General features: G+C 41.8%; 1 protein-coding gene across 2 annotated transcripts in view; it reads right to left on the bottom strand.

The window, feature by feature from the left end:
* LOC141791416 (flotillin-2a) overlaps positions 1–13,772 on the bottom strand; it is a 34,174-nt gene that overhangs the window by 4,325 nt on the left and 16,077 nt on the right. Inside the window, exons 3-10 of one of the 2 annotated variants that reach the window (XM_074671859.1) lie at positions 13,451–13,541; positions 6,046–6,169; positions 2,873–2,991; positions 2,669–2,782; positions 2,443–2,562; positions 2,146–2,360; positions 1,781–1,964; positions 1,397–1,546 (exon numbers count right to left, since the gene is read on the bottom strand). In XM_074671859.1, the coding sequence (XP_074527960.1) occupies positions 1,397–1,546; positions 1,781–1,964; positions 2,146–2,360; positions 2,443–2,562; positions 2,669–2,782; positions 2,873–2,991; positions 6,046–6,169; positions 13,451–13,541 (1,117 nt within the window). Of the gene's footprint in view, positions 1–1,396; positions 1,547–1,780; positions 1,965–2,145; positions 2,361–2,442; positions 2,563–2,668; positions 2,783–2,872; positions 2,992–6,045; positions 6,170–12,891; positions 12,983–13,450; positions 13,542–13,772 lie in introns of both variants that reach the window. The other variant, XM_074671858.1, reaches the window with a different exon arrangement.

Here is a 13,772-nt window from a genome sequence, read left to right as displayed (position 1 = left end):
TAGGACAAGTAGCAGAGTATCACACTCTAAGCACGACATTAGTTTGGACACAAGTGGAAACAAAAACAAGTCTTCACATTATTTACTAATGAAATTCGTTGAGGCAACTAATTTGTTTTTTTTAAGGTCATGCCATTAAGTTTACATGGATCCTCACGTTTACATTAATGGGCAGACTTAAAATGATACAACGTTCATATAAGAATAATATCAAAGCATGTCAATTTATAAAACTTTATTATCAAGCATAGGCTGTATCAAATAAAATGAGTGCCATCAACTGACTCAACTGGTTAACTAAGATTAATATTGCACAGCAGAAGCTTCTATTCAGTCAGAAACGACCGACTTTTCTTTTTCTTCTCGGCAGGAGGTAACATCATCTGCTGCAGCCTCACCACCATCTTTCTCCTCTGAACTATTTTGTTTAGTACAAAAGTCTTTAAGTTTCGCCTGTTTTGACATGTGTCTCCCGCTGTATTGTTGTTGTACTGCACACTTTGTCGGAGTAAATGAAACCTACAAGTTACAAGTTTAGTACTGCCTGAAAAAAAAACAAAAGTTTTGTTCCACATAGACCAGGCCTATCCATAAAAGATAAGAGGGAATATTTTTCACCGGACATTTTGACTGGTGGAGCTGTAATGTGTCGGACTTCGGCAGATTTTACCGGTCAAAGTCCGGTAATTACCGGATAACGGAAACCCAAGCTGGCTTTGTACAGAGCAGGTATGTGTCAAACACCCGTGATTAGCTTGTGCTAAAATGCTAGGTCAGGTGCACAGCTCAAGAGTCTCTCCCGTGCAGAAACACCATGCTACAGATGGTTGCTGGGCTGGTGGGTGTATTCATATAGTCACTGTTGGAGGCTGTGGGTGTGTGCTGCCACTGGCACTGAGCCAAGGGGGAGGAGCCCAGTTTAAGTGTCGTAATTACCAAAAAGTAATGAAAATTCTTGCAGATCCTACATTTAAACTCCAACTTTAATTCAGAGCTCCAACTTTAATCTGAGAGTTTCAACTTTGAGGAATTTTGATGAGACTGTTCTTGTTTATCTCTTGGAAATCTAAAAAAGAAAAATGCCCATGCTTCACAAAATCTTTTTAAATGGTTATAATCCACTCTGCCAGTCTGCCAATAGCACAATGACTACTTTTATATTTGTTTCTTATTTGTTCTCTATGTGGTTGATAAACATCTCCACGAGTGCTGTTGTTTTGGAAAAATCCTCCAGTGAGACTGATAAAAACCAGCAGCACTGAGGCTCCACTGAGACCCCTCTAGGTCAGAAATATTTTCCAGACACCTGAAGCTAACAGGAGCATATTCATCCACAACCCACTGAGTATGACACAGGGTCACACACCTGTAGCTGGGAGGAGCGTATTTGTCTCACCTTGGTCAGATCCACTCCTGTGAGAGCGTTGACGGACACGGGGAGCTCTGCTAACAAACGGTTCACCTCTCCGGTCACTCGGCTGTTTTCTCCGCTCAGGATGACGATCTCGTTGGTCTTGGCCAGCGGAGCGGCAACTTTACCAGCAATCTGTTACAACACAGAGGATGACTGACTGTTACTTCACTGACAAGACATACAGGAGGATCTACACTCTGTAAAATACAGACTCATCAGTTTTTACCAAGGGATAAAAAGTGAGTAAACTATAATTTTGTTGTCTTGATAAGTTAAACTCAGAGAACTCAAGTTCCTTTGTGTCCTGAAAACTCTGTAAGGTTGCTGTTTATGTTGAGACCAGATAAGCATGAATGTAACTCAGACCTTGGGCAGAGCCTCCAGGACCAGAGCCGTCTTGGCAGCATCCCCGTACTGCTGGTAGGCTTCAGCCTTCAGCCTCATCTTCTCGGCCTCAGCCTTTCCAACAGCTTCAATGGAGGCAGCCTCGGCCTCACCGACGAAGCGGATCTTCTCGGCCTCAGCCTGCGCCGTCAACACCTTCTTTGTCCTGTTGATGAGAGGGATTTAAAAGACATTCTCAAAATTCCTCATCTTGATTTCCTGTATCTGGTGGTTTTTTTGCAGCACAGTTTCTCTTGTTTTGAGAACCCCCTCCTCAAATCAAGCTCTCAGTAGTTCAGGGATGGTCATTGTGACCTCGGGATTTCCTCTCTGATGGAAACACTTACTTGTGTCCCTCGGCCAGCTGCTGCATCTTGTACGCTTCAGCTTCGGCGGGTCTCTTCACAGTAGCGATGAGCTCCTTGTCAGTACGGTCGATCTCCTTCTCCTCAATCGTGATCTGCTTCTTCCTCTGCACCACCTCGATCTCAATCTCCTCCAGACGGATCTTCTGCTGCTCTTTGGCGGCCTGCAGCTCGTACGCCAGCTGAGCCTCTGCTTTCTAAGAAGAGAGAGAATTCAGTTTAAAACACTGCGTTCGATTGATGATATTTAATCTGTCTGTAAGGTCTGTGACTTCGTACCTTTGTGTTGACCTCCTGGTTGAAAGCGGCTTTCTGCATCTCCAGCTCTCGCTTGGAGTCGGCCATTTTTGTGTCGGCTAAGAACTTGACGTCCATCATTTCTTTCTTACATTCAGCTTCCTGTCAAAGTCAGAGCAGATGAAATAACAGACGTTTGTTGTTTGGTTTCCTGATGCTGGAGCCATTAGCGATTAGAGAACGGATGTTTTTAAAGCGCTCATCTCACCCTGATGCCAGCGTCTCTCTCTGCCTCTGCCACTCCGATGTCTGCGTCCCTCTGAACCGCGGCTGTCTGAGTTTTTCCCAGCGAGCTCAGGTACTCCACTTTATCATACACATCCTGGAGAGGAGGAGGAGGCACAGGAGGGTGAGTCATGGTGAGCCACATAAGAAACAGGAAACAGGTTGATCAGAACGTAACGTCTCGCACCTTGATGGTGAAGCTGAGGATCTCGATGCCCATACGGCCTACGTCAGGAGCTGCGACCTCTCGCACCAGGCTGGCAAACTTGTCTCTGTCCTGGTAAATCTGTTCAACAGTCAGGGTGCCTGAGGGAGGGAATCAGAGGTCAGAGCTTTCTCCTTCACACTTTTATTTCTACAGCTGTAGACCTGAAATGTGCATCCTGACAAAGAAAGGTGACACACCAGGCGAGCAAAGGCCTACAGCTCTTTTAGACTCACCCACAGCAGTCAACTCGTGTAACTCAGCACATGTTCAAGTAGCAGCTCACACAGTTAGAGCCTATCCCTTCCTCACACACAGGAAGTTTTACATTTCTACCGATATAAACAGAAGCACAACTCCATTGTTTTCAACATAATGTCCAATTTGTCTCCAGAGTCAGTCTGTTTCCTGCTCGCTTCAATCAAACTGGACATTTAAAGGTCCTAGAAGGACTGTCTGAGGTTGACATTTGCCAAGGCATGTGTTTGTTTAGGAAGAAAATAAAATAAAATGATGCAAAGCAGAAAGTTAATGTATTAATTTGTGGCTATGTAGTGCTATAAAGGGATTATTTGTTTATCATAAACGCCGGATGCGCGCGCAACTTGGGTGCAGAAGCACTGCGGAGTATAATGGTTTGTCAACTGACGTGGGGGAGTTAACCACCAAAAAACACATTTTTAAACTGAATATCATCACTTATATGTATGGTAAATGGCTCCCAGGTTTGTGAAACAGCAGTAAGTGGACAGAAGAGACCAACAAGTGGACAGATATTAGGTGGACAGATGTTTTTAGTGGAGGAATCCAGCGTGTACCCAGAGAGGAAGTTAAACACACAACTGTCACTCAGTGCTCATGGCTGCATTATCTGTGGACACTTACCAGACTGTGACAGACCAGGATGTAAACATGTGACAATAAATCAGAAACCCTCACAGACCAAACAGAGCACACAGACTGCTGAGTTTGAGACCTGGTTCATTATAAAAGAACCAGAAACTACGTCCAGGGTTAATTATTTACCTGCAGATGTCGCTGGTGTTTCAGTGTAAAGTGTGACTTTGTTAACTGGTGACTCTCTGTCCTTAATTACTGATACTGTCAGCTGAGAGTCACCAGTTAGCATGGTCGCTATTAACTTCAAAACACCGGTTGCTCTGTGATGGTCAAAACTTGATAGACGTTGTCTCTGTTGTATAGTATCGTTTCTAAAAACTGACCACAGAACAACCGTACATTTTTATGCTGATAACAGGCTGAATTTAGTGTTTAAAAAACGCGAACTCATTTGAATGAATGGAGCTAAACGCTGCGCATCTTTATGATGACGTAGACTGATAGTCCCTCTATAGTTTGAAAGGTGACAACAGTAACAACTTCGTAATCTCAGTTTTTAGTTTAGTGTCCAGCAGACTGTTTAGTGTTCCTCACAGCCCACTGTCTGTGACGTTAGTGAGTCCTAGTTGTATCCTAACAGAGCTCATCTACCAGCTCCAACCTCACCAAGCAGAGCTAACGTAACCTCACTCTTCATTTTATTGATAGACTCTCAAGTTTGAACAGACCACTGCAAAATAACTGCTGCACAACAAAATAAACCCAAGAAATCTTTTTTCAGGTGAGAAGAAACACAGATTTCTCTTCTCACTATTAAACTTTGTTGGCCTAGGGATGCACACCTGATCTTAATGCTGAGAGAAAAAAAAAGGTTTTGGTGCTGATAATCTTATATTAAATCGTGGGTTATGAACAGGAAAATATATAAATGTGAGACTATTTCAAGATCACTTAAGTCCTCATAGGGCCTACTTACATTTTTATCAGAAAAATGGTTCAGGTTCAGTAAAACTTTGCCTCAAGTGTGTTTTGGATTTCTGTCCAGATTAAGATTTGAGTATATCGAGGAAAATCTTGAGAAAGTATGTAAGTCTTATTGTTTTCACTTTAGGGCTGCAACTAACAATTATTTTTAGTGTCGACTAATCTATCAATTATTTTTCCGCCCCTCCTCCTCACCGCTGTGTGTTACCGGCGCTGTATGAGCTTGAGAGTGATACATGTCCTCTCTTTACAAAAGTTAGGGGAGTTTTGACACTAGTTTGTGTCTGTAACAGAGAGTAAAGGAGACTCTCTAAATCACGTTATCAGACGCTAAACTCCGGGAGCTGTCAGGCTCCGTCAGAGCCTCCGTCAGCGCACAGCGCTCTCAGGAAGTGGAGATTTTTCCTCATCAGTTTTCCTCATGTATGAACTTAGTGATCTATTCCCATAAAAGTATCCAATAACACAGCACCCGTTGCTGTGAACTGAAGTTACAAATCAGTACTACCCTCTGGTATTTGATTTCACCATGTGACAACGACAATGAAAACATTAATACGATGCGTCAACTATTAAAATATGCGTCTATGATTTTTTTTTCGTCGACGTAGTCAATTGCGTCGACTAATCGTTGCAGCCCTATTTCACTTAAGTAACATCACGTAAAAACTAGCATTTGCATTTTCCCTACAAATCCACAGCCCCTGAACTCAGCAGGTGAAATGTAGAGCGGTCAACTGGACACAAGGGAGATCACTGACAGGGATAGGTACAAAATTAGTTACTTTTAAAGTTACCGACTGAGTTCCATCTGTAGCACCAAGTACCAAATTCAGGTTAATTCAAATGGTACCATGTTTAGGTACCTGAACACAACCTAATGACTGTGAGGCAGAAGAAGAGTAGGAATTTTCCATACTGGACTAGACTACTAGACTACTACTACTATGTAAAATTGGAACAACTTTGATATTTTATTATTTAACAAATTAATATTTATAACCACATAAACACACACAAAAGTACTGAAAATTGGTATCTTTGAGTACCGGTACCGGTTGCCAGGTACCAGATATCAGTACAGTATTGTTTCAAATGTTAGAGGTACCCATTCTTAATCAAAGACATCACCTGGTAGACGACACACTGATGAGGCAGCCTGTAGTGTCTGCAGACATTATTTCTGTTTTTGTTTTCATAATCCATATTAATGGGTATTAATCATGTTCTTGGTTAACTGACACGTTAGTTTTTCTCCAAACACAGCTGATGATTGTCATCACTGAGAAGCTTATCCAGTTGTTAACATTCAGTTATCTGACAGTACCCACCGAGGATGGCACGCAGGTGACCCTCGAGCGTCTGCAGGATGACGCTCTTGATTTCAACGACGGACTTCCCCAGGAACTGCTCACAGGCGTAACCCAGCAGCTCGTTCTCTGTCATCACCTTCACCTGGAGCCCACGAGAACAAAGAGGGTCAGCTGAGCACACATCCACAAACACATGAGGGTGAATACAAAACAAATACAAGCTCTGCTGACTCATCTTACAAACATTTACTATCTGATCTGTGCTCACATTTCACTCAGCTCAAACTTTGCACATCAGGAATGGGATCAACATGAAAACAGAGATAACACTTTAATAAGGAACAAACAGAAACTGCAGTCAGTCGGTGACATGGATGCAGAAATGATTAGTTTGTTTTAAAGTGCTGCAAACTGATTCAGCTTAAAATCTTTTGCACTGCAGTGGGCTGCTGCAGGTCTTATTTAAGCAAATTTATCTGTAAATGCATCTAAAGCAGCACAGCAGGGGGCTGTGGATGAAGTCAGGGTTTGGGGAAAGAGCTGACTACACCAACTGTTGTCTACATGGAGATATTCATTCACAGGTTGTCACACAGCGCGTTTACTGACACATCATGTGAAAGTTTCATACTGATCTCAAAAAAGGGAAATGTATCAACACCAGGCTGAAAAACTTCAGGTTTGTGCATCATTGATCAAATTGAATTAAATCAGGTCAGCTCTATTTAAAAGCCTTGACTGGCTCCAAAGTGTGTGGAGTAAATTAGTCATGCATCAAAGCACAAAATAATGGAACCTTCAGATGAAGAAATCTCTCATTATCAAACAATGCAGACTGCTAATGTCTCCTCTAATCTGTTATTTCTCTGATGCAGTGACCCCAAACCTGTCCTCAGGGTGCTAATGACAAACAAAGCATCATGCACTTACAATTAAACACTATTCTTCATTGATTCAGACAAACGCTCTGAGGGAATCAGCTTCATTTGGTGTTAAACATAAAAAACATCAGAGCTACATTCGAGGCAGTGCCAACCCCAGTGTCTGTATGCTCTGTTGAAAACAACGTATGTGGTAAAATACATTTAAAGGAGTTCAATAAGGAAAAACCATTAGCGGGATCATTTACAGTAAATCTAAACAAGGGAAAATCAATGACCTGAGGTTTACACAGTAACACAATCAAAACACACTCAGGGACAGAGACAGAGTCACTCTGCACTCCAGAAACCAAAAAATGGAGTAAGACAGAAGGTTTTGTGTGAAGCTGAACTCCACTGGAGCTGTAAAAAAACACAGAGAGTGAGCTGGGTCCTTAGGCGAGAGGTCTGCACATGGTTCGGTTTTTGCATCATGCACTCAAACGGCAAAATGAGGGCAACACAAAGTCGGGAAAGATGTTCGTCATTCCGAGGAAACACACGTCTGAAAACAGAAGAGGCTGCAAGCCAGCCACACAAACACACACACACACACACACACACACACACACACACACACACAGGCCAGTCCAGACAGACAGCAGGGGGCGCCGTGCTGCAGCCCACACTGCAGCTAAGACTTGTGTGGGACTGCAATCTTTACTGCTGACCTCCTGCCCCCCACGCCCCACATTCCCCCTGACACCACCCGTCTTCCTGCCTCCTCCTCCAACCCACAGCGTCTTCAGGACACGGCGAGTACAGGAAATTTAAAACAGAATGGCATCCAAATGTTTCTACCTCTCTACTTTCTAACCAGTGTTTCTACAAAACACTCTTTAAAGGCTGGAGGTTTGTCCTTTAACTGATGGTTTTGATGTGATTTAAAAAGGAGACTGGTTTTTATTCAGTTGTGACAATCTCCCCGCCGTTTCTCTCTCAGACTTAACGTATGTGTCTCTCTGAGTTAAGAGGAGCACATATTTCCTGTTGCCACGGGACGCGCTCTACAATAGCCCCGGCTTAGGTTGGACCAATCAAACGGTGGCATGACGAGCCTCTCTGGGAAGTGAACTGTGTGAGAGTGAGGGGCTGCTCAGCTCCAAACAGTGGGCTCATTGTCAGCATGCATGTAGGAAAACACAGAGGACAGGAACTCAGGCATGGCCGCGGCTAACACACAGAACTGATAATGAGGCGACGCCTTTCAAACACAGACGAGGGAAATCTGGCATGCTGACAAAAAAAAGAGACATGAGTGAGAGCACAACACTTTTGTTCTTGGAGAGAAAATCCACCTTAAAACAACTTTCACCTTTACGGTTCATATGGGAACTAAGTTTTCAGATCAGACAGTTACAGTGAGGCGTTAACAACAGGTTCACTACGGCCACTCACAGTTCTGATGATCATCTTCTGATCTGGCTGAAATTACAGCTGTGGGTTAAGTGTAGTATGGTTTGAACTGTATCTTACTCATTTACAGAAGCTGCAGATGGAAAGGTGCACTTTAAAGGATCAGGAGACTGCTCACATGCAGTTTCTGTCTTCACCTCTGATTTACTGATAGAGAGCTAAACATGTCAGCACCTAGGGAAGAGTTCACATCAGTTTAACTTTCCCACCAAAAAGCACAGTCTGAATTATATTCTGTGAGACTGATGAGGAGAATAGTAACTCTTCAAAGGGAGAATAAGGAAGTCATTCCTGTTCAGTTTTTTCTGCTGTATTCATGTGCTCTCTGGATGGTTCAGGTCTCAGAGGTGAGAAGTCGTTATTCTGACGGTCTTCAGGTGCTTCCGCTTTTTCAAATCAGATTTAACGTTAAACCAGGTGAGGTGCTAATAAACTGTGAAATAAATACATTAACACATACTGGTCAAACTGGTTTGTCTGTTCTGTGACAAGTAGACACATGGCAGAGAAAGACTCCACAGTGGAAGGAGAAACCCTCCTTATGTAGATATGAAAGTCTCACATGACCTTAACTTATTATTTTTATTATTTTCAGGCAGTTATTCACTCGTTTATACATATATATCATAATGCCAGGGATGGGCATTTCAAGCAAAAATACCATCCTATAGTCACTGCTAACTTTTCTCTGGTTTTCCCAACAGCTTCCTGCCACCCAGTGCTGACATAACTCGACTTACACTTCAAATATGGCCACAGTTATCACAGGCTAGTTATGGATATGATCTACATATATGTTCTAGTTGAATCAAAGTTGGAATGTAACTTTTCTTTTTCTTTTACTGTTGTAGAAGTTCCTCTCAGAGCTCATTGGTGCAGCAGGAGTCTCTGTGTTTTTCTTCAGCTCTGAACCTTTTGGTGCTGCACCCGTTTTACCACCAACTGGCCCTGATGCTTTCTGAAGTTTTTATGTTATCACAGATTTTTTTTGACAGAAAGCAAACAGCAGAAAATGATAAGAAAAACATATTTTTAGATGAGATGGCCATATGAAAAATAGGATTTCTATTATTGAGTGATAGTAGGCCTGTCACGATAACAAATTTTGCTAGACGATAATTTTCCAAAATAGTATTGCCGATAAACGATATTATTGTCAATATTATTTTGATTTTTTTTTCCAATTTTTCATTGATGTAATTATGATAAATGGGATAATAAAGTGAGTACACCATATCAAAAGCAAGAAACTTTAATTTCTTAAGAGTATTTAACTGAAATTAAAAGGTCAGGATCTTTTGAGTAAAATAAATTAAACAAAAAAAATAATAAATTTAACAAACAAAAAAGAGAAAAAAAAAATACAATGAAAATGAAATGGACTCTCTTTTAGAAAAAAATACATGTCAATGAAAATAATTAATACTAATCAAAAACAATAAAACATAGACCCTGTCTTTAAAGAAAGAACGAAACTCAAAAAAAAAAAAAAAAAAACAACAATAAAAACTATAGCCTAAATAAAAGGGAGTTTATACAGTTCCTGAATTGTTTGTAACATGTACTTTTTCCCAGTCAATCCATACTGTCTGTCAAACATTTTGAACATTTCTGGCTTTCAACCGTATTGAAGGGCTGCATTTCTTTGGTAATGTATCTGTCTTTGAGCGCCCACCATTTGGTGCTTTTATTTCTATATACTTTGCCGACCAAAAGCCTCAGTAAGAGCTGATTGTCAAAGAACAAGGTTCCGCTGCACCTCCCCTTCTTCTTCTTCGTCGCCACTATTTTCGAACAAATGCGACATATCAGCTCGTTGGTGTTCATGAGCTCACACTTTGTTCATTCTGATAAAAAACAAAATATTCCTACCCTGGGACTGTGGCAGGCGGCTTAAGAACCGTAACTTTCGTGCCATCACTCATATTAGCGTGTGTGTGTTTCCTCCTTACCCCTCAGGACGCTCGCTTCAGCTCTCTCCGTGTGTACGCGCGAGCAGCCCCGTCTTCACCCCAAAGATCGCATTTTTGACAGATGCTCACTCTGCTATAAATCTGCTAAATCCGCTATAGAACCTATGTACCCCGATGTTAGGAAAGATAGACTCTCATTCAGCCTCTTTGGTCAAAAGAGAGGAGGAAAACAAACATGCATGCGCGTGTCAGTTTACGGAGGCTGGCAAACTTACCAAGGACATTTTTATTTATCAGTTAATCGATTTATTGATTATCGTGACAGGCCTAAGTGATAGTTTGCATACCGAATAAAAACATGTTGGATGTTTAAATGTGTAGTTTGCATTTCTGTTGCTGTCATAGTAAATAACATTTCAACCATTTTTAACCAATTACAGAATCAGTCCTGTTAAATTGTCAAAAGTTGTAGCCACAGAAACATGACTAGTATTAAATAATTCACCTTCCTAGAAGTACTGCAAGCGTACTGATGAAATTAGTTATTTGTTATGAAATATCATTTTCAAGTTTATTTTAAATATTTCATTTCTAAAGTTGATATGTTTTCGTTGTACTGAGCAAGTCAGTATACTGTACACATCAATGTTTTCTCTATATATTTGGCTCAGTTGGTTTAAAGTCATTTTAAATTTCATTGCTTTAGTGTAATAGACTGATAAAAACACATTTATATTTTTTGTGCATTTTCAGATTTCTATAAGTACACTGGTTACGTCGACTGACATTTATTAGTTTTAGCAAGTGACTTCGTCGTTCACCCTCTTCTTAATGCTGCTTTTTACTACTTTAAGCTCTAATAAAGAAAAGACTCCTTTAAGGAACTTCTGCATCAAACTTACAAAATGTAAACAAAGACTTTTCCTGCAGTTTCTTATTTTTGACTGTCACCTGTCCAGTTGCAGCTCTTACAGGCAATAAACTTACTTTACTTATATTATTATTCTTGTTTGCATTTGCAGATAATGTGGAGGGATCAATCTAAGTTTGTTTATACTTTCACTGCCACCTCCTCTGGGTCCTTCAGGTCTTCCTCCTCCCTCTGCTCGACTCAGCACCACGGGGAGCAGAACTCCACCACCACACCTCAGAAATACTGACTCTCTATCCTCAAATCAAAATTAAAAACCAAACTGTTCTAAGCTTCATCCTCTGATTTCACTGATCCATTTTAATTTCATGCTACTTTTGTTTGTTGTTTTTATTACTTTAATTTTTTTTTCTTTTTTACTGTGTTTTATTCAATTGTAAAGTGACCTTGAGTGTCAGAAAGGCGCTTTAATGAAATTATTATTATTACTGTTATTCACACAGTTTCAGCTGAAAACTTTTTACAGGAGCTTCACATGACACATGTGTAAAAATGTAGATGAATATAAACTATCACTGATGTTTCTTTCTTATTAACTTGGTCGTACACACAGCTGTTTATAATGTCAGGTGTACAGCAGAATGCAGGACACATGTCTGGTCTACAACCTCAGGTACCCAAAGCATGGTTTTAAAATCATGTAAATCAAACAACCTGTCGTTTTTTCCTGCAGCTGCTTTGCATCCAGGGGTCTGCAGGGAGGGTCTGGATGCTCAGATTGAGAGCAACAACAGGAGGAGGTCAGACGTTAGCGATGAGGAAAGCTTTGCTTCGTGTTTCTCGAAAGTATCCTGGTGTTTTTTTCTGTGTTTTCACAACAAAGAAACTCACTTAGCAGAAATGTGTGTGGGAAAGCAAACAGGCAGGCTCTGAGCCTGTGGGATATTACCGACTGATTTTTTGGTGTGTTTTTTGGTATAATTTGAGAGATTTTTATTGATTTTATTTATTGTTTAAGCTGTGTTGAGAGGACAGGAGAGTGGATCAAGTGAGACACAGGAATGAAGAAGTGTGTGATTGACATGAGGCAACGGCTGAGAGGGAGGGGGTTAAACCTGGGACTGCTCCTTTAAGGAATGCAGCCTTCTTACTGCGTCACCTGATTTAACCCCTGAGCTGAGAGGTGACTTTCTTTGAAGATGGATTTTCATTTTCCTACATCTGAAAGTTGGCAGCCTTAAAAAATAATGTGGCACAGTTTAAACAACCAAACAGCTGAGAAAGGAAAAAACACTGACAGACACTGAAATGCACATCAGTTTGTTCCACCAGGACCAAGTTCAGACTGAAAATAACACTGTGTCAACAAAACATGAGGGGCTGTGGGGGTGTGTGGGTGTGCAGCAGGGAGATGCTGGCATGTGGACTGGGAGGACCAGTTTGAGGGCTTTACCTGACACAAAGGGTGTCATTACAATAAAAAGAGGTCATGTGATACTGTCAGTCTGAATGAAAGCTCGGTCACTTCAAACAGGTGTGTTGTGCCTGGACATGAGGGTTTATCATGCACACATCTGACTCAGAGTCTAAACCAGAACAGGCAGTCACCTCCACAGGAGCCCACCTGTGCTGTGATCATGGGGCGATGCCGGAGGAAAGAGGAGGGTGTGTAAAGAAAGGGGTGGGTGTGTGGGGGTGTTAGTGGAGTCTGAACTGGCATTCCCAGGAAAGTGTGGTGATTTACCTGAGCCACCCCAGTGACAGTAATAGCTACACCCTCCGCTGTCTCTACATCCTCACACTTGGGCTGCAGGGTCATAATCTCAAGCGTTATCCTGTGAAGAATGTGGAAAAAATATAAAATAAAAATTGACAAAGCAAATGAAGGGAAGGGCCAAGAACACAAGGAAAAGAAGAGGACAAAGTGAAACCATTCACCCAAGGACTCCAGATCACTAACAACGGAGCAAAGTCAGACGCCACCCACGTTCAGGTTTTTGTCTTTTGTGTGGATCCAATTCAAATTTAGACTTCGCACTACACAGCCTCTTTGAAGCTTTTTTTTAAAACCTTCATTGCCCCGTTGATGAATGACTCAGAGCTGAGCTCCATGGTGAAGCCCGCGTGAGTGACAGCCGAGTGTCCCCGTCTGCTGCCTAAGAAAAAAGCCATGAAGGTGAGAAAAACAAACACACACAGACGTTAGCTTGTTAGTTCAACCCTCTCCCTGGGTCTTCCTTCGGTCTCCGGCACCAGCCGCTGGCTGCTTTTTGATTGAGGGGGGGTCTTTTGGGATGTATTACCTGAGCCACCCCTGTCACATCCAGGGGAACACCCTCCGAAGTTTCGATATTCTCACAGCGACAGAGGATGGTCATAACCTCCAGAGACATTCTACGCAGGCAGGCAGGCAGGCGGGAGTAGCAGAGGCAAAACAGTAAGTTGGACAACAGCTGTTAGGAATGTCAGTAACCGAGATGAAGAGAAAGAGAGGAGAGGGGAGGGGGGAAGGACACAACCTGACCTCCTGAATGTGCTGCCTTTAGCTCTGAATGCTAATGCTAAGGGTCTTTGCCTTGACTCATGTGTGTTCTAGTTAACTTGTAACAAATGTTATCCGAGTCT

The sequence above is a fragment of the Halichoeres trimaculatus genome, unplaced genomic scaffold (genome assembly GCF_033239565.1).
Source record: "Halichoeres trimaculatus isolate MK-OKI-2021-1 unplaced genomic scaffold, fHalTri1.1 fHalTri1_scaffold_6, whole genome shotgun sequence".
Lineage (NCBI taxonomy): Eukaryota > Metazoa > Chordata > Actinopteri > Labriformes > Labridae > Halichoeres > Halichoeres trimaculatus.
The sequence above is the reverse complement of the archived record's forward strand: the minus strand, read 5'-3'. Positions and strand labels throughout refer to the sequence as shown.